The sequence below is a fragment of the Notolabrus celidotus genome, chromosome 15 (assembly GCF_009762535.1).
Source record: "Notolabrus celidotus isolate fNotCel1 chromosome 15, fNotCel1.pri, whole genome shotgun sequence".
Taxonomy (NCBI): Eukaryota; Metazoa; Chordata; class Actinopteri; order Labriformes; family Labridae; genus Notolabrus; species Notolabrus celidotus.
Genome location: NC_048286.1, coordinates 19037959 through 19058903, shown reverse-complemented (window position 1 = coordinate 19058903; position 20945 = coordinate 19037959). Strand labels below are relative to the sequence as shown.

At 40.4% G+C, this 20945-nt stretch overlaps 1 protein-coding gene across 1 annotated transcript; it reads right to left on the bottom strand.

Moving 5' to 3' along the window:
• Positions 1-1071: 1071 nt before the first annotated feature.
• Positions 1072-19593, bottom strand: acsl3b (acyl-CoA synthetase long chain family member 3b). Its single transcript, XM_034703241.1, has 16 exons — positions 19513-19593; positions 19343-19372; positions 15283-15759; positions 13342-13519; positions 13139-13248; positions 12836-12974; positions 10426-10576; positions 10136-10259; positions 9884-9955; positions 7460-7599; positions 6424-6596; positions 6233-6307; positions 5954-6145; positions 4280-4394; positions 3970-4127; positions 1072-3879 (listed from the first exon to the last, which is right to left on the bottom strand). Exons 3-16 carry the CDS (start codon positions 15631-15633, stop codon positions 3722-3724), a joined length of 2136 nt encoding a protein of 711 aa, XP_034559132.1. The 5' UTR covers positions 15634-15759; positions 19343-19372; positions 19513-19593; the 3' UTR covers positions 1072-3721.
• Positions 19594-20945: the final 1352 nt, after the last annotated feature.

The following is a 20945-nucleotide window of genomic DNA, read 5'->3' as shown; positions in this document are numbered from 1 at the left end:
ACTGAATAATTTTGGAAGTTTGAAGGGGTAGAGAAAAAAAAAATCAATACATGACTTTGGGTACTTGTGGCTTTTTAACCCTCATGTTGTGTTGCGGGTCAAATTGACCCTTTTAAAGTCTATTTTAGGCAATATATGCCTTCCAAACCAGCTAAATGCAGCATAAAAATCTGGGCAGCATGTGACAGAAGTAAGAGTCATGTTAATTTATCAACATCACTTCATAAAAAATTCAAAATGTAAAAAAAAAATGAAATAAAAACTGTCATGTAAAACTATTGTATTTATATTTATGTCTTTCCAATGTACATTAAAACAAGTTTTAACATTAATTTTAATGAAAAACTTGTTTTAATGTACCTTGGAAAAATGTATATGAAAAATGAGTGAGTTCTCATTGTACCATGATCTGTGAGAATTAAAGAACACCAATGGACTAAATCTTGACTTAAATGGTTAGTAATGGAGTTAAAAAAATGATTTAAAAAAAAAGTTTATTGGGATTTTTTGGGGTTCTGACACTTTTGGATAATTAAATATGCCCCGGGTAAAATTGACCCAGGACCATTATTGCTGTTCCAGAGAAACAAACACAACAGGATGGTTAAGTGATAACTCCATTAAGAAAAAAAGCACGAGTCACAATAAAAAAACAATTAGTTTCAGCCCAGATGGAGAATGTTGTGATTCAGATGGCAGCATGACTGCAGGTGTACAGGGGAGGAGCAATATTACAAGCTTCTTCCTTTAACATATCGAGTGATTTCGTGTCTATGACCAAAGATATCTGAGAGACAAAGAAATAAAACCCTTGTTTACTTTTCCTTATTGAAGGTTGACTCCCAGGACTGTGTGTTCTGTTTGTGTCTACTCACCACATATACTCTCACAAGCCACATCCACCCTAACACACTCACACACTGGCCTTTGTTGCCATAGAAACCCTGGTTTTCAGGATGATTCCTATCAAGATGGGGATCAGTTACAGGATGTGCCTCACAGGTTGGGTCCAGGTGTTAAACACAAACGCAAATACATCTTGGAAAAAAAGAATACACATATAAGCAGAGATAACAACACAAACCTCTTTATTTCATTACATAATTTTCAAGGCCAAATCACAAATAAATAAGGAAGGAGACACTTGCAATTGCCCGGCTTCAAAGGGCTGATCAACCACATGAAACAAGAGACCCCCCTCCCTCCCTCTCCCCCCACAAAAAAGAAAGAAAAAAAATTGGTCAGTAACAAATCATTAAATATGTCAACAGGAGACTTAACACCTGTACAGTTATTGGTAGTTTAAATGTTTTGATCATTAATCCCCTCTTTTCTAAAAGTATTTACAAAGCAAGTGAAAACAACAGAAGTGGCGAAATTCATCCTCACACCACAACCCTGTCTTTGCCTCACTATTGGATGTACAAACGCATGTAGCAGGGCTCAGCATGAGTGCTATCAACAGAAACGCAGGGAGTGCTTCACATTCTTAAGACCCCTGAAGACAGCTCATGTGTGTCGGAAGGCAACTAGCCGCCTGTAGACGGGCAAAAGGAGAAGCAGCACACAGCACAGTAAGCTACTGCTTAAAGAAATGTCAGGAGAAAGAAATGTTACAGTATATAAAACCTCGTTATGATAGCTAACTTTTACAAGCTGTAAAGAAGTCTGTCTGTGTTGAGCTGGTAGAGTTAGAGTTCCTGACTGTACCTTGATGCTAAATGTCCTCACTGAATGCAAAGCAGGATTTGCTTTTCAAGGCGGCAGCTGGGGGGTGGGGGCTGATGTGGCCCTTACAAAGGACCTCTGATAAAATAATGCTGGATTTTCTGCCAGCAAACTTAGAGAGAGTGAAGCAAAGACGTCCCGAGTACTGAAGCCGTTCAAAGAATATGAACATGAATCTGAAAACCTACAGCCATTAATGTAATACAGGAGTTCAAATAAACGTTCCAGGAACTGTAAAACCCTTTTATATACATTGCACATACAGTATTATACACATAAAGCAGTTGAAGTAAAGAAACTGAATGTTATTTGAGTTTATGCTATACACTCACAATTAAATAAAGGAGTTTCTTCAGTTGTTTGACTGGAGTGCAACTTTTCTCATTTCTCTTTCAAATATATATTCAAGCTTCTGCTTTGGTACAGTTGCACACGTCTCATCATGCAGTTTCTACAATGCCAGGTATTAAATTCTCACTTTACAGTCTTTACATGGTTCAGCACAGTACATGGAAAAAATTGGCTACAGCACGACTTCTTTATCAGTGTCTCTCTACCATCCGTTTTTGTGATTCCTTACACTTCGATTTCTACACGTCGTCCTATATGCTCTGAAAAGTTACAAGCGTACACATTCACACACTATGGAGGGGCTGCTGTCTGTGCATTTGTATGTTTCCTTCCTATGTACTTAAGTTTAAAGTTTGTGTATAAATATTGCACATTCATTAATAGTATTAAGTATAAAAAAAAAAGGAAAAGGTAAAAGTAACAGTAAGCTAAGACCTATAGCTGAGAGGGTAAAATGTACAACTGCACAAAAAATTTATCTGGAGAGGCTAACTGTTCTTCTACACTAGGCTAAGTTCCCTTGGAGACATCCATGTGGTACATTGGTCACGACAGAGTATGTGGCTGATGAGTGACAGGGCTACAGTATGTCTGTGGTTAGGGAGCATTCAGGGAGCTGTTAAGATACGGAGTAACAGAGCCTTAGGGGGTCAAAGTGCAGGGAGGATAAACTCCAAATGGATGCCTTTAACAGCGGATGTTTGCACCTGACGTTACAGGCCAATAGCAGGAAGGACTGGAGGTTTGTCTAGTCAAGTAAAGTACACACACAATCAAAAAAGTACAAACGTTGGGACACGGGCAAACATGGGGAGAAAAATGTAAAAAAAAATCTTGTAAACAAAGCTCATTTAAGTACAGTTAGCGTAAACAAGTTGGCATTAAAAAAACAGGAAGAAGAACAAAAAGAAATTAAACAGTAAGAAAAAGTACTTCAAATATGTCTGCATGCTCAATCTCTCATGGCTCTGCAACACAAAGTCCTCCCATGTAACAAACATTCAGACAGATGGGTTTCAAAGCCAGACATAAAGAAAACATGCAGACGCAGACACATTAGAGATCCCTGCATAGATTCCTACCTGAATGTTACCTAGAGCCTAGCAGGGATACGCTCTACAGAGCTCATGTTACCCAGCATCCTTTGCCATGTGCCTGCACTTCCTATCGTCGACCGCGCGGAGCTGGTGGAAGGCTACGGAGAGGAGCTAAAGAGGGAAGGGGACTGGGAGAAGAGAAGCCGCAACAGGAGCGCGCCGACACCGATCCACATACACAGACATTTGTTTCACTTTGAGTCCTGAAGACGTCCTTCTTCATGTGCCGACTTTGTCGTCATAGCAACTCACAGGGCTTAATCCATCAAAGAGGGGGATGGTACGGTTGTTTTGAGAGTGACCTTCTACCTCTTGGTCTTGACAGAGACAAGAGCTTTTACCGCCTTTGATCAAATCTGGTTGCAGGGAAGCCGAGGAAGGAGGAGGTGCATGAGATTGTGTGTGTGTGTGTGTCTGTATTGAAGCGTGTGTGTGTGTTTTTTTTGTATGTTACCTGCATCAAAAGGTACAACTCCTCTCCCAAGTAGTTCTGGTAGTATATATGTGTGTGTTTATTTTTGTATTGTTTGGAGTGTGTCTTTGTGTTATTTTCCTCCGTACATCCTCTCAATGTCCTCCTGGTAGTGTGATTTGAGCTCCTTACGTTTCAGCTTGAAAGCATCAGTGACCAGGCCGGTCTCTGGTGTCCAGGGCTCGGCGCTCAGACGGATCTTTTTGGGGATCTCGAATCGCTCCAGTTTTGCTGTGGTTTCAAGGGAGAAGATTGACAAGTCAGATTCAAAGTGTTGTTACGCAGACACTATCACAGATACAGAGGGGCTTTAGTCCCTACCTCCTATGGCAGCCTCAGTAATGATGCGGAGGACCTCTTTCTCAACCTGGGAGTTATTGCAGATCTCTTCCCATGTGCCTTTCACCTGCAGCTGCTCGGCAAGTACCATCAGCTGCTTGTGGTTCGGCACCACAAAGCTGATCACATACGACTGGTCACTGAAAAAAAAATGGGTCCAGAAGTTGAGTTAACCAAGAAATTGAGACACTGGCTGATATAATGGTGCGTCTGGTATTTGAGAACATTATAAACATGTATGTAAAAGTCAGAAAGAGAATGTTTAATTGGGAAAATGAGTGCAGGGTGTTACCTGTTGGCATAGGCACAGATGTTGTCTATGAGCGAGCAGTTCTTCAGAACAGCCTCCACTTTTCCTAGCGAGACATACTCGCCCGCTTGCAGTTTTACCAGGTCCTTCTTACGGTCTGTGGAGAGAGAAAAACGTCACAATCCAGGATGAAAACACTAGTTCCCATGGATGGGAGGTAACAAAGAATGAATACTCAAGTCCTATACTTATGATACGTTTTTTATGTTTCTGTACTTCACCTAAGTTTATATTTTGTGCTTTGACACTCTACATTGTAACAGAAATAGTTTAGTGTTTTACTCTTCACCTTTTCAGAACTTTTGGGCATTGTTCAAAAATTATTCAGAAATGTTCCCTCAAAATTTAAAGAATTTTCTAAAGGACAGCAATGTTCAGATCCTGGACAGAGAAGAGCGTTAGTATGAAAGAGGGGTCAAGGAAGTCATCTGTGTTAAGCTTGAACACCCTTCTCTTAACAGAGGTGGTGGACTAAGACACCATTTGTCTCCTACATACAATGCTGTTTTAAATTCTCTGTCAAAACAAGTAAGACTACACTCACACAAGAGACCATGTGACTCTAACGACCCACAGCTGACCCATCACCCTAATGACTGTCAGGAACTAGGTTATGGACTGTCAGGAACTAGGTTAATGATTGTCAGGAGGTACTGAACGACTGTCAGGGTCCTAAGTAGGGTTGTTTGTCTAGTTCCTTTGTGACTCCTGGCACACCCACAACTGTTAGAGGCTTATATTTTCTAGCTCTTCCCCAGTCTGGTCAGAACTGAAGAAGCCTTTCGGAGGAGAGATGAAACGTCTTCAAGAATTTCTACCGGTCCAGTTGCCTTACAGATCAAGCTTGGAATTTTCTAAGGATTTTTAGGAATTTCAACAGAGCGTTTTGGAAATGTCACAGTTTTTGGAATGATTTAAAAAAATCCCAGGAAGGTTCCCTCGAAAACTTTCCAGGAAAGACTGCAAGAGTTTCTGAGAGAATTCCATAAAGGTTTCTGGGAAAACTTCCTTATTTTGAAAAAAATGTAAAAGAAGAAAGAGTACTTCCAAAGATTCACTTCCTGAAAGTTTCTAGGAAAATTCTTGGAATACTTCTGAACTTTTCCAGGAAAATACTGAAAAGAAATTCTCAAAGTTTCTGAGTAAATTCTGGAAAGTTCTTGGAAAAATTACCATAATTACCTGGTAAACCTTTGGGGATTGTCCCTGAAACTTTAAGGATTTTTTCTCGGGAGATTTCCAGGAAGCTTTCCAGAATTGGTTAGTTTAAGCTCAAGGACTTATGAGAGAAATGATCTTTATCCCTCCCTCCTGCCCTTTTTTAGCATCACAGCAGGTTGCCTCTACTACAAGACTGTTTAAACAACTGAACTGACATTAAGAGGAAACCTGAACATCTAGAAAAGGTGTGCACTGAAAGAAATGTTTATGAATGAAGGTGAGAACCAGCAGAGGTCTGGAAGAGATTCAAGAAGCTAACATTGCTGGAGAAATGTGACACTAATTTTAACATGGGAGCAAAGGTAATGTTCATTCATTTTACTTCAAGCATTCTATTCTTAACAAGTATCTGTGCTTCTTATTACGCAAAGAAGGAGTGTGCTTTTGCTACCCCTGCTTGTACCACACTTGTGCACCAGTCTGTAGATCTCTCACCGATGATCTTGAGGCATCCATCATGGTGGAACTCCCCAATGTCTCCGGTGCAGAACCATCGCTGGCCGTTCTCATCCACAAAAAAGTCGTTGCCGTTTTTGCCTTTATGTTTGTAATAACCCATTGTGACATTTGGACCACCTATCACAATTTCACCCCGTGGATTGGGCTTGTCTGTGCTGTAGTAACCACCTAAAGGAGCACAAACCTAGTTAGAGAGAACATCCTAACGCACTTGTTAGCTGTGTGTAAGGGTCAGGTTGTTGCACTTTGACTCACCCTCCTCCCAGTCTTTCAGTGTGATTTCAGAGCAGACCAATGGAGCACCAACACGTCCTGTGCTGTAGTCCCAAACTGAAAGAAGAAAACACCAGCAGGTTAGAATCAGCTTGTAAGCGAGTCCTCTATGATTTCTGCAAGAAAAACTACCACTTCCTGTCTTTCTTCCTTCATCCGCCACATTCCCTTACCCTCACTGATGGTTCCCGCTCCGCAGGTCTCCGTCAGGCCGTAGCCCTGCCCCACCGGGCAGCACAGGCAGATGTTCATGAAGTGCTGTGTGGCAGCTGATAGAGGAGCTCCTCCTGAAAGCAGCACACGCGTGTTTCCTCCTAAGAGCGCACGCACCCGTTTGAACACCAGTCTGAGACAGAGGAAGCAAACCAAAATACACAACATGGAGATGATGAGAGAGGGTTGAGGAGACTCAGGTAACAACAACTTATCAAACCTTCACTTTATCAAGGTAAGACTTATACTGAAGACAATATCAGAATTAATACAAAGTGTAACGGCAGATTATGAATGAATGTGTGTGACCTGTGTCCGTAAGGTTGTACGAGGGTCATTGTCTATTTAGGTAGGAACCTTTGTTGTGTGGTCAGGTGTTCCGCCCGGATGGTTATACAGTTTTTGACCACTCAAGCAGCATGGTGCTGCGGGAGTTATGCATGTTTGTTTGTCTATGAAATGTCATGTTTTTGGACACTTTTGGAGCTCGTATCACGAAAATAAACGGACCAAGAGTTCAACTGGGAAATATGACTCGGACTTTCATTCATCAATCACGGTAACCCAAGCGCGTCAGATAGGTATTCCAGGTGCAGCGCCTCAGTGGCTTAAAGCTTTGGCTTGGCCTCTACAATCAGGTCAAAAACTGTATAACCATCCAGGCGGAACACCTGACCACACAACAAAGGTTCCTACCTAAATAGACAATGACCCCCGTACAACCTTAATTACGCACACAGGTCACACACATTCATTCATAATCTGCCGTTACACAAAGCAATGATTCACTAAAGTTAGAGAATAATTTCCTATAACTTCAGTAGGGACTCTCTGAACAAGAATGTGTGCTCGGTTATGTTTAGTCATGATCTAACAGAGGTTAATGTTTGCTCAAATATCACAAGCGACGCATGTGTCAACAGAAGGGGCTTAGGTGGACAGGAGTACAGTATGTGCACTCCCTAAGCTCCTTCTTAGGAATATGACTTGTGTTACCTGTCACACAGCGGCGTGGTGTAGCCTTTAGAGATCTGCTCCATCTTGTAGTTGTAAGCAAGCACAAAGAGCGTCTTCTGGAGGCGGCTCATCTCCTCCACTCTGGTCATCACGTTCTTGTAGATTCGATCCATGATCTCCTACAAAGAGCAGGTGAGGAGAATTAAAGTTAGTGTTGTACTTAATTTGACTAATACGATATAGAATAAGGCTAGTTGGAAGGTTGGGCTGTGGGATTTGTAATTCAAATGAAATTGGGATGTGTGCATGAGAGGTAGCCATGTTCCAGGAGGTCTAATTAACTGGAATGCTGCAACTTTTTGCTGCTAGATGCATGATAAGTAAATGCTAAGACTGGGCATCATCTGGCTTTAAACATTCACAGGTTATATCATCAGGACACTGGAGGCGATTAGGATAACACTGTGGAGCAAAGGAGTGGTATAATACATGCTTTAAGCAGGAAGGGTTGTGCAAGTCACAGGAAGTTCAAGACAGTGGGCTTTTGTTTTAATGAAGGGTACTGCCTCGATATAAGATACTCTCAAAGGTAAAGACAGGATTAAATCATGGACAGCATTACAGCTACCCTGAGTTAAGCCAAAACATTTAGAGCTACCTCTGGTGACTGACTGCAGCACAAGTCTTAAAGAACTTTGCATAGACATGAAAGTCAGCCTCAAATCAACAGAATTGTTTTGGTTAGCAGGGGATGTGGTGTAAATCCTGAGGCTCCCCTAGCCAGATTGTTTCACAGATTGTTGGCACTCTCATTGAAGCTGTATTTCAGCTTCAAGCTGTATTTCAGCTTCAATGAGGGGAGATGGAGACGCCCTGTCCTTCTCAATACTCAGTTAATGCTTAAAAAACACACAACACATACAAAACTTGTAGCACCCTGACATCTGTAAATCTTTGCAGCATATTAGGTGCACAAGAATGGTGTTTGGTGGGAATCAGCAGGCTTTGTTTTTGTTTTATCAGACTGTACTTGAGAGTATTATTAGGTATGGGCTAGGGATAGACCGATTATCGGCACCGATATTCGGCATTTTGACGCATATCGGCATCAGCCTTTTTCAAAAATCCAATGGTTGATAAGAGATCAATTCAAAACAGGGTTATTTTGGCTCAAAATTCACTAAATCACCTGGCAGAAATGACACCGTCTGCAGAAAACGTAGCCTAGCTTGTGTTCCATTTCTCCCTGCAGTTTCTCATTATAGGGGACGAGCTGAGCAGCATCCGTTGTGGCCCCTACAATTACTAGTGACTTAAAACTCATACAACCCCACTTCAAAAAAACTGAAATATCCCCATAAAACAAAGATAGACATTTGACATTTGAAAGCTTACCATTTCAGTTATATTGACATTTTGGAAAACTTTATTTACTGCAGAAAACTTTAGAGAGTTATTTATTTGTTTTAGTTTTCATTTAACTTTATAAGACATGCTGCTGAGTCTGGGAGCTCCCTGCACTTTGTGTTAGAATGTTAAAACAAAGATGTCTATTGTCTAAGATTGTCTAAAAAAAACCTTCAATATGTTGCAAATCTGAAAAGCTGTTAAATAAACATATGCTTAAAGGCATTTAAAGGATGTTAAGTGTAGGAGTTTGTATTATTCGAAATTTTGACGCCAATATTTCCCTTTTACTGCAAATGAATATCGGCTCCAAATATCGGTTATCGGCCTCCTTGACTACTAATAATCGGTATCAGCCCTGAAAAAAACATATCGGTCTATCTCTAGTATGGGGTGACAGCACGGTATGGTAACCTGCTCAAAACCATTCTCTTTCGCCTGGTGCAGACTGCCATGAAGGTCATAGGGAAGACTGGTAATCCTTCCCTACAGGCCATTTATGAGCAGTGTGTTCTTGGGGAAGGCTCAGAGAATACTTGTCTCTATTAGAATTTTAAATACTAAATAGCCTGTTAGGGTTGGGACAGTGTTATGGTGCTCTCTCTCTAAGACTATGCTGTGTGTTGTATGAATGTGTACTATTTATTGTATTTTTTTCTCATTTATTTATGTGTTCTTGTGTCATTGTGGTGATTTTTGAAGGAGCCGGTGACATGTGCAGCACTGATGTCAAAGACAAATTTCCCTACAGAGACAATAAAGTAAATCGTATCGTATCGAATGCCTGTGTATCTACAAGTCACATGTACACACAAGCAAGTAAATACAACCGCAGCAGGACACAAGTCTGTTTGCATTGTGTTGCGAAATATTTACATTGTTAATCATATATTTGTATATAAAATACAAACTGCAAGTCATTTTTATTCTAATACCATTCAGAGAAAAACAAAAATATTGCCAAGTCATTTTTTTTTTTTTACAGCATCCTGCAGCCCTCGGTAGAGGCCATTAATATGAGGGTAGACCGGTTTGTGTGGTGGTTAAAAGACTTACTGGTACAGCAGCCATTAGAGTCGGTTTCAGCACGCTGGTATCCCCTTTACTGCCCTTCTTTATCTTGGTAGACTGTGAAGACAACACACAATGATTGCTCATCTTTAGTCACTAAATCGGGGAAGATCCCAACCAGGCAGACCTTTAAAACTGATCTATGAAACTGATTCTAAACCTAATAGGAAAGGATAGATAAATACAAGAATGATGTATTTTCTGCTGGCAGAACTGTGTGTACTTTTCTACACTGACCTGGTCAGCGAGGGTCTGAGGGGAGGAGTAGCCAATCCGACAGCCATGAGAGATGCACACCAGCTCAGCACTGAGCTCTAAGACGTGGGCCAGTGGCAGGTAGCCAACATAGGTGTCCTCTTCACTGTCAGTACAGAAATAACAGCAGATTAATTTTCAGAGAAGGAAAAAAAAAAAGAGGGTGTAAAAATAACAGAGAGAATGTGAAGGACATCTTGAAGACTCAGAGAGCTGCAGAGCACAAGAAAAGAAAGACAGGAAGTGTCAGAGAGGATCTGACATCGGCATACTTGAGGTTAGGAATCCTCTCAGCCATGCCCGTGATTCCAGCAATGATGTTGCCATGGGAGATCATGACACCCTTGGGGATGCCTGTGGAGCCGCTGGTGTACATGATGACAGCGATGTCCGAAGACTCTGGCTTCTTGCGGCTGACTGCGACTACAGAGAGACAGAACAGAAGATGGGTGACGGTTAGTGAGGAAATGAATCACTCCCCAATGTTGGCTCACTTCAATACAACATCCTAAAAAAAAGGATTTTCTTTTTCAAATAGTTGAATGATCGAAAAGAGTTTGAGCTGCAACTGGTTGCTTTTTTGATGTTTGTCAATTATGTTTGTTGATTACTTTGGTTTTAAATAACTAAATTAATTTACCTATGGAAGTAGGGGTACACAGTAGGACAGTATTAGATTGTGAAACATCAGAATGTGTTGACGATCTGCCAATGTAGAAAGACAGTATTATTCTATCAGATGCATGTTGACGCTGTTTTCAACGCACAGACCAAGTGCTTTGATGCAGGCCACAGACTAAACACAGAGTAAATCCACTATACTGTATTATTAAGCTGTCCACTTTGGGGGGGGCAACACTACATTTTAAAAATGTTTCCAGGAAGTTCTCAGTATTTTATAAGTGGTGTGTCCACTCCGCTCATAGCAACAGAGCAGCAGATGTAGTCTCTTGGAGTCAGATTACACACACTGCACTCCAAAGATGGTAAACACGGAGTCTCACGGTCACAAATAAAAAAATCACATAATTAATTGTTTACTAACTCTGACTTGTTTATCAATTGAAACATTTCAAATTTTTGCGGAAGTGTTTAAAGCTGCAGTTCATCGAGAATCCACTTGAGGCTGGCTCTGGAAGTACAGCAGAAATAAACATGTTTATAGCCTGGTACAAAAGATGAGTGTAGTCTAGATAGCTTATTTCTCGTTCGGCTCACACTGTGAGGGGGGTGAATTTTTTTCTAATGCAAATTTTTTAATTTCGAAGATATTGTGATTATAAGTCTTCTAAAGAGAGGCACAGCTGACTGCTGGAACACTGTAGCTGTTGGCTAGGAGGCTCAAACTCCGCCTTATTACGTGACACTGGCTCGACAGCAGCAATATGGCTGCTGTCAACGATTGGCCTCAAAACAGCTCTTCAGAAACAGATGGGTGACGTCACGGATGCTTCTTCCATATTTTATATAGTCTATGGTTTAAACGCTAACTCATGTCAGACCTGAACCATGCAGAATAAAAGGGTAATTTTAAGGTAGGCGGAGATTTAACTTCTTCCGCAGATTCAGCCTGCATGGGTACTTTACTGTGTGGTTATTAAGAAGCTTAATTTTAGGCTTCATAAGTTGATGATTAGACTTCCCTCTACCTTTTTGAGAATATTGGCTTTCATGGAAGTCTCACAGCATAATTTTCAGTAGAACTCATCTATTTAAAAAACAAAACATGATTTAAGGTTCACTATGTTCAATTCTGGCTGATGGTCTTTTATTCTGGCTGATGGTCTTTTATTAGGGTCAGTCCTAACTAAAATGAAAACAACATGATGTAACTGTTAACTTTTAACTCATGTACCAACCCTGCAGAAGACAATGCATATCATTAGATTACAATGTGAATGATGCCACTTCAAATCTAACTCGGAAGGGAAATTCATGCAGGAAGTACCAGCAGTTAGTAGTGAGATGAATAGTTTCAAACTGAGTGACCTCAGAAATAAAGTGAAGTGAATGGACTGATATGCTAGCTTCATAAGATAGCTGTTCTTTTGCAAGAGTGACCTTTACTTGAGTGTTTTTCAGTTTTGAGTTTGCACTATGGAATGAAAGAGCAGTTTAAGCCAGGTTTAAAGTTGCCTAAGTCACACTAGAATGTTCGAAAATTGGCCTAAGTCACTTTATTCTTTAATGATACATAATTGACAAACAACGTTCTATGTATGTCAACAGTCATCCACTGTGACGGCCTTTTTGATTGAAATGATTAATAAATATTATATGCTCTGCATTTGGTAAGGTTTTTTGTGTTTTCACCACAACTCAAAAAAACGACATAGGCCATTATTTTAATAGGGGGACGATATTTAGCTTAAATCATCATCATCTCCCATGCGTTTATCTAATGAGATTGAAAATTTGGCTTCCAAGAATCTGACTTTTTAAGATATCCTTGTTTTTTTTTTTTCTTCATCTAGCACCATAAAATGAAAAGAACATCATGTTAGTGAAAACCTAGACCACAGTCACAGTGGCATCAGGTGTTTTGCAAGTTCAATTTGTCATGTACAGCACATCGCTGTAATTACACATCAGGGTGTTAGCTTTGTATTAAGCCTCAATCAGTGGACTTCCATTTCCCGACAAAATTAGAAACCATTTTAATCACATCACACAAACACTCACTGTTGTGAGGTTTAGATCCCATCTCCCTAACAGCATCCATGTTGAGCACCACAATGCCTCTGGGGATGTTTGGCCAGCTGGTGGGTCTGCTATCCACTACGATGACATAGCGCAGTCTGGGTATATCACATAGTATAGCCTGAGGAGGGAAGGGGGGGAGAAAGACAGAGGGAAAAGGTAATTATGGAAGTAGAGATGAACTTATAGCCTGTAATTTGGTGACAAATCAATGACTTTAAAGTGCTCAGCCCTGTAGCTCATTGTCGATTAATTGAAACACGTGATGTCAGGAAAAGCATGTACCTGGAGACGGCCCTGAAGCAGGTCTTTGCTTGTGATGATGTGAGTGACCTCGGTCTCGTTCAGACCGTGGGCAATGGCCGTGGGTCCAAGAGTGGAGTACAGGGTCACCACTGTTGAATAAAAATCCAGATTAATTAATGCAGAGCACTTGTCTGTTGGTCATGGGTTAATCCATTATTGGTACGTGTCTTTCTGTGACTCACGTGGGAAATTGTACATAAAGCAAGCTTGAGCTGCGAGGATCCACTCCGCTCTGGTCTCACAGAAGATGGCAATGTTACACTGAGGCCTCTGGCCCAGAGCTGCCAGACCACTGCCAAAACACTTTGCTGCCTGGTATGCTTCCTCGTACGACAACCAGTTATAGTTCCCAAGAATAACCTACAAAAACATGCAAAGGTTTGAGGAATAATCAACCAACATGTAAATACACACATTCTACAGGTCTAGAGCATTTTTACAGACAACATTGGTTAAAAGTGAATCCTGCCTATATTGACTCAGAGGGCCGTTATCAGTCATACATTATCAATCATATGCAGTCATTTAGCACCATCTACAGGGTGACTGCAGCTATGCAGGTGCTAATGATGCGGATTTCAGCAGTGAGACAACGGCGGCTGCTGCTCTCACTGCTGCTCCTCCACCCACGTTCCTCACACTGGGCTCAGTGACAGACCTGAGCTGTCCGCCTCACACGCACAAGAAGACACAAGGGCTCTTCCTGTCATCCTACCCTGTCATCCTACAGATTCACTATTTGTGGAGAAAGTGTAATTGAGGTATACAACCCACTGATTTGCATAACTCATTCCCCCGATGACAAATGTTTAAGACATTGAAAAAGATGTTGCACAACTTCTTGCTTTTAGAAGCAAATTAATTAGTGCTACTTAGTAGTGTAACAAAAACTGCTTTCTGGATTTATTTTGCCTTCAATTGAGACATGTTGTCAACAAAGATGTTTTGCACGACAACTGTGTGCTGTTAACAAGCCAGGTGGTTCCATTCCTCTTTAGAATGGAGGTCCTAGCATCCATCATTTCTAAGAGGAACATTTTTACTCGTCTTACCTCAGGAAAGTTTTTCAACCTCCCCTCAGTCCTTCTTAAATAGGCACAGGCCCAGAGAGGTTGCTGGTGTTTCTATGGTTTCCTCTTTGCATGGTACTGTTCTAACCAACATATGTGGATGCAGCGATGAACAAAAAATGTTTTTTGGAAGTGTTTTTGACTCCATGCAGTGAATTCTACTACAGACTTATGCCTGTTTTTAATGCAGTTGCGCCTTAAGGCCTGGAAGATCATGGCAGTACACTAACAGTTTTTTTGCCATGTTTCTTTTGCACAGACATTTCAACCAATTCTCTGAATCTTTGAATTATATTGTGTACTGTAGATGGTGAATTCCTTAAATTCTTTGTAATTCTACCCTGAGGAACATCGTCCTATCTTCACATCTGAAAGACTCAGACTCTCTGGATTGCCCTTTTAATAGCAAGTCATGTCATTATCCTGCTGCAAAGTAACCTAATTAGTTGGTAGACGTTCCTCCGGGTGTTTTTTTTTAGTATTGCACAACTTTTGTTTTGTTGTCCCCAACTTGTTGATGGCATTAAAATTAATATGAGCATACACACACACACACACACACACACCAGACACACATATATATTCACACACATGTACACACACACACACATATATATATATATATATATATACACATATACCTATACATACATACATATATATATATGGCAAGTCGTTCAGGAAATAAATATAAATGGAATCAAAATAACCAAAAATCATTTTCAGCAAACACTGTTCATCGCTATGCCCTGCAGGTTAAAACTGTGCCATGTTAAGTGAAAAACCTACATGAGGAAGTGGAGACACTTTCCTGTAGTCTGAAAATTCAGCATTTGACATTCTTTTTGGAAATCATGGAAGCCACATCCTCCACTCTAAAGAGGAGAGAGACCATATATTCTCTGCAAACCATCAACTGTTTGATTTGTATAATACAGCACTACATAAATACAGCTTGACTGCTTGCTTGATATTGCAATATTGAACAATATTATAACACATTGCATATTTTCACACATCAGGGCTTAGCAGGACCAGAGTTGTATCCCTCACCTTCTTAAAGACTTTCCCGTTAGGCTGGAGCTCATCCTCCTCACTCAGCACCTCCCTGGTACCCAGACAGTCCCTCTCTGGAAACTGCCCTGCAGCGAATTCAAACATTTTGTCTATGGTGTCCACCCCGGGGTGCAGCCATGCCACCAGCTTCTCCCGGCTGTTGAGAGCCCTGTAAGGCCCTGCTGGGTACCCACTGATTGATCGCGCTTTGAGACGGCGTGCCCGCTCCAGGTTGATGCCTGCTCCGGAGAAAAAGTACCAAGGTATGAAGGTGATGAAGGAGTAGACCCAGACCACGGAGCGGAAGACCTGCAGCAGCAGAGGGTTCAAATCCTCCTTCAACTTCATCTTGGGGGATGAAGTCAAACAGAAATGCAATGATGCACTGCACCTGCTGTCACTGAGGTAGTTTGACTTGCTGCCGTGGCTGAAGGTCGCAGACAGGGAGGGTTCTTTTGTACGGCAAGGCAACACCTGCAACACAGAGACACAAGATGAAATTTAAGAAGTCAAGCCTGGAATAAAAGATGTATCAGCACATTGAGAAATATTGAGCAGCATCAAATATGAGCCTCCTAGTAAATTAATCTTCACCTGCTTCAAGACTATCTGCCTATTCTTCGGCTATTTCTCAGTCAGCACTACTTTCTCTCACCAGACCCTTCTATAGAGATATAGAATGACACTACAACACTGAAAATCATCAAGATATTCTCATGCAGCTGCAATGATTACTCACTGATTGATGGGCTGAAAATAAAAATGCTCTTGTCTGTTTTTCTGCTTCATTTAACTCAAAATCTTTTTTCTTCCCAGTATCAACAACAACTTTAAGGCAACATCTTCAAAATCTCTACCTTTTTTAAGAATTACAAACAGATTGAAGACCATATTGACACAAACAGATTTTCAGAAGTAAAAAAATGTCTCTGTGCCATATTATTTCTACTCACTTGGGTTTAATAATGTTTGCATTAAACACCATGTGCTATACCCCTTCTGCTTTCAGTTCCTCAGCTGTTCTACAAAAACCTTTGGATCAACCCTGACCCTCTGCTATTTCTAGTCTTTCCTTTGGGCCACAGTGTAATTTTCAATACAACTGAATGGCTGTTAAGCCAGAGCATGCTGTGACTCAATTTTGCAGCTCAGAAGCAGAGGTCCTGAGGTCATGTTAAGAGGCTAGCAGAACCTGGACAGCTAATGTAACAGCTCTGGAAAGAATCTAACGCCGGCCAATGAGGTGGGCCGCTCCTGGTCTAATGCAAACACAAGCAACAAAGAACCAAGAGAAGAAGAAAATATTACAGACAAACTCCATTTGAAAGGCTGCAGGTTTCAGAATACCTTAGTAAGTTTCTATTCAAATGGACTAGCATGTTTCCATCTATTAATATATATTTTGATGGTAAAGAAAGACAGAGAGGGCAGACATTCGACAACATGTTTGTTACATTTGTTCTCCAGTACAGGTCACCTGCATTGCAGCACTCTCTTGTGCTCCAGAAAGGACTGTGATAACATGACCAGAACAATAAAAACACTGCAGAGGACAATCTGAGCCGATACAATAGGTGATTACCTCTCACTGTCAAAGAAGCATGTTTCTGTGTTAGTGACTGCACATAGATATTTATGTTAACACTCAGAACTACCTCATATGAGCATATTTACATAAATATACCGTCAAATTGTATGTTTAAAAAGTTCTACTAGGTAAAAAAAAAAAAGCTGATTCCTCTCTTTGACAGCATCTTCCAATACTATCTAATATTTAACCAAAGCTACTCTATAGGAATCAATTTAGGTGCAGCTTGAGCATGTCTCACCTGTTCCACACAAACCACAACCAACCGACACAATTCCTGTGCAATTACTCACCAAGAATAAATATACACAAGAGGAGAGAGAAATCAGATCAAGGCTTGAAATAAAGGTAAGGTCATCGTAAACTTTACTTTGACTGAAGCAGACACACCCACTTCAACCTTACAGACAGGTAGGAAAGACCTACCAGAAACTACAATCAACTACAATGAAAATTCAATTGTAACATCATTACTGTAATAGTATTGGCCAATAAATAGTTAAAGCTGCTGTTGGTAGTAATGGTGTAAAAAGTTTTGCTTTTTTTCTGATGGGTTTGTAGAAAAGGTTATAATGCCCATTGGTACTCATTAATAAGTGGAGTAATTTGAGACTATTGCGAAATCAATAAATGCAATGTTATTATTCCCCTCATTCCCATTATGACAGACCAATCATAGCTAATCTCCAATCCTCTGTCCTGTTTGGTTAAGGGGCGGCCCCCTACTGCGTCCTCCAATTGGTTATGAGTCCGGCACTATCATGACTGCACACGCCAATCTGTGTTGGGGGGCTAAGAAGAAATCTGGTTGGGAGGGATAGTGTTGACATTTGAAGTCCCTCTTTCTGAACAGATGTTTACTCTGTGACTACCAACAGCAGCTTTAAGAGTAGGACCTTGTGTCTACTGTCCTATCAAAAACAAACCGGAAGACATCAACAGATGCATGAAGTTATTTTGGTATATAAAATAACCAATGTTGGCGGTCAAGTACTGAAATGAATATGTTATGACAGGATAACAGTGAACAAACCGTATATTGCATCTCCACTTAGGGCTTCCATAATTTAGCTTTAATTTGAGAGTGAATAACATTACGTTTTCAGCACATTGGGGGTCACATCTATCTACATCAGCATCATTTTGCCTTAATTTGGCTAGGTACTGAAGTTATTGGATGGACAGATATGAGGTTGTATATTTGTGCATCCTTAATTTAGACCAGGGGTTCCCAAAGTGTGGATCAGGACCCTATGGGGGGTCGTGAGATGTCTTCAAGAATGTTTCTTTTTTTTTTTTTTTTTTTTTTTTTAAAGTTATTCAAAAATATTACATTTTACCCATTATAGTAAAAAATGTCAACAACTTAGTGGCTAACCTTGAAATAAAGCCTTAAAAATAGAAAACGTAATGAGTTTTCTGTCTTTCTTTTTGTCAGATGACTCTTCAGTTTAGAGTTAGTGAACAGTTAATAATCAAAAGCATCAGTAGCAGTAGGTTAATTCATAAAGGAACAGGTAACACAGCCACATGCTCATATAGGTAGGCTAATTTTATGCAGACCAGCTAAATGAAGCCACATTAAATCACTTTAGGTGCATTTCGACCGAGAGTTCCGGGGTCTTTTAGCCCCCAGAACTACAACGTTGCTGTGCCCCCATTGTTGTCTGCGTTTCGACCGCGGGCTGAAGTCCCCGGGTAGATTGTGCAAATCAGGCCTGTGACATGTGGAGAAAAAAAATTATATTAAATAATATTTTATAATCTTAATAAAAAAACTAAAATAGTATGCATTCCCAGGAACTCCCTCTGTGTTTCAACAACTGTGTTCAACCGAAAGTCCCAGGACCTTTGAAAAGTACTACCCCCCAAGCAGGGGCTTTTCAGGAGGGAGATTATCTACCCCTGGACTAAATTTAGACCCTGGTTCCTCTGGTCGAAACGTACGTAGTTCAGGGGTTAAGTTCCTGCGGTGGAAACGCCTTTTGAGGGACAGTGGAGGTCTTGAGTCTTTGGCACCTATATTTTTCGGGGTCGCAGGCTGAAAAGTTTGGGAACCCCTGATTTAGACCATAGCCACCACGGTGTGATAAGATCATGACACATGTCTAAAAGAGTCTACAGAAGCCGAACCACGTTTTGACTTCGCTGTGTTAGTGTCTGAAGAAACCGTGAGACGCTAGCATCATGATTAGCAGTTAGCGGACAGCTCAAAGACGCGCTGCTAGCTTGAATGAGAGCTAGCATTTGGAGGCTCAGTTGACCCACTGCAGCTGCTGCTGATACAGTAAGATGGTTTCATTTACTTCCATATACTGCTTAAAGGAACAGGCGACACACGCTATGTATTTTATGAGTCATGTGTGGCATGTTAAAGGCGTTTATGGCGTCGTTAAACGCACCGGGTCGCTAACAATCAGTTCCCCTCATCCACATCTGCAGAGGTTTCACACAGCCATACATTCTCACCTCTTTCTCTTAGCCGCCACCACCGAGTCTCTGCAAGGGATCAATCCAGGCTCATTTATCCTCGTAACCAAAGATCAGACATTGCATTAAAATGATCTTCCAAAACTGGGTTTATATTAATATATCACACCGTCTAGGATGATAAAACGAATATAAAATTGGGTAATAACCTAAATCTGAGCATCACCGGGACAGTGCATCCAGCCCGGAAGTGTTAAAGTGACGTTGGAATATTTCCCCATCAGCGATTGGACAACTGGAGGTGGCGCGTGCTTGGGGCTGCGGGGACGTCAGTGAGGTTACTAGCGGTCACAACTGTCGAGGCAGACATAGAGGTATCGTTTTTAAAAGTTTAATCCAAGCTCACAGTTTTTATGCAAGAGGCATTACTGCTCTCAACACTGTTTGAGTTTAGGCATTTCTGAATAGTGACTTTGTGCAATGTAGTCAAGTGCAATACACACGTGCAATAATAACATAAACTGTGCAATAATAAGACTGGGGAGAAAAAAAATACTCTCAAATGTGAACTTTGCTGCTCCGTGATTTGATTTGTATGTTGTGTGTGTATGACAGTGTTTTTTTATTCCTTCATTTATTACTTTTTATACCTTGATTGTTTTTGTCTCTTTTAAATGGCACCTAATGAGGACTGCACCTTTCAATTTCGTTGTACTTGTTGCAATGACAATAAAGGCATTCTATTCCATTCTACATGTCACTAGATTGGATATGTGAATAATTTTTTTTGATTAGTAACAATTGAATAGTAGAAACATCTATAATGGCAGTTTATACTCGGCATAATTATATTGCAGATAATTAAAATCTTTATTTTTATAAGTTTATTATGGATAGTACAAATGATATTGTAGGTATGTGTGATGAAAGGTAAGAGTGAAATCCTTAGTATTTGGTATCAATGGAGAGTGCAGCCTCAAATCTCAGTGAGCATACTGAACCGGATGCCCTATGGACTAGAATCAGAGAAGAGCTTGGACAATAGATCCCTGAATATGTAGGCATGGCTATGCATGTAAGATTATTGTAATCAAAATAATAATGAAAAACTGTACTAATGTTGCCCCCCCTCCTCCGTGTGTGTGTTTACTGTTGTTGTTGTTGTTGTTGTTGTTGTTGTTGTTGTTGTTTTGCATGTATGTGTGTGTTTTTTGGTTATGTTTTGTTTTTTTGTCTGTGTTTTAGTGTTATTGTAAATCAGGTGTACTGTCCCTGTCATCGTCTTTCTTGTTATTTGGAAAATCAAATAAAAATTAAACAAAAAAAAGATTGAAATCATTAGCAATAGTAAGAATGTCGTTGATACATGAAATGACAATTGTGAATAGGAAGACTGTCATGGATATCTGGGATGTTCCTTTTGACAGGATGAACTGAAACATAGATATCTGTAATTAATATCAAGTTTACCTGCATGTTATAACTGCCAGTTTTGGCCGACCCTTTTTATAGGATTTAAATGTATCTTTAATTTAATGTTGATTAGGAAAAATAGAGTTTTGGATATCTTCCTTTTTTATTTTACAAAAAAAAGACAATTACAATTTCTACAAGTACATGTATTACTCCAGATATCTTAAAA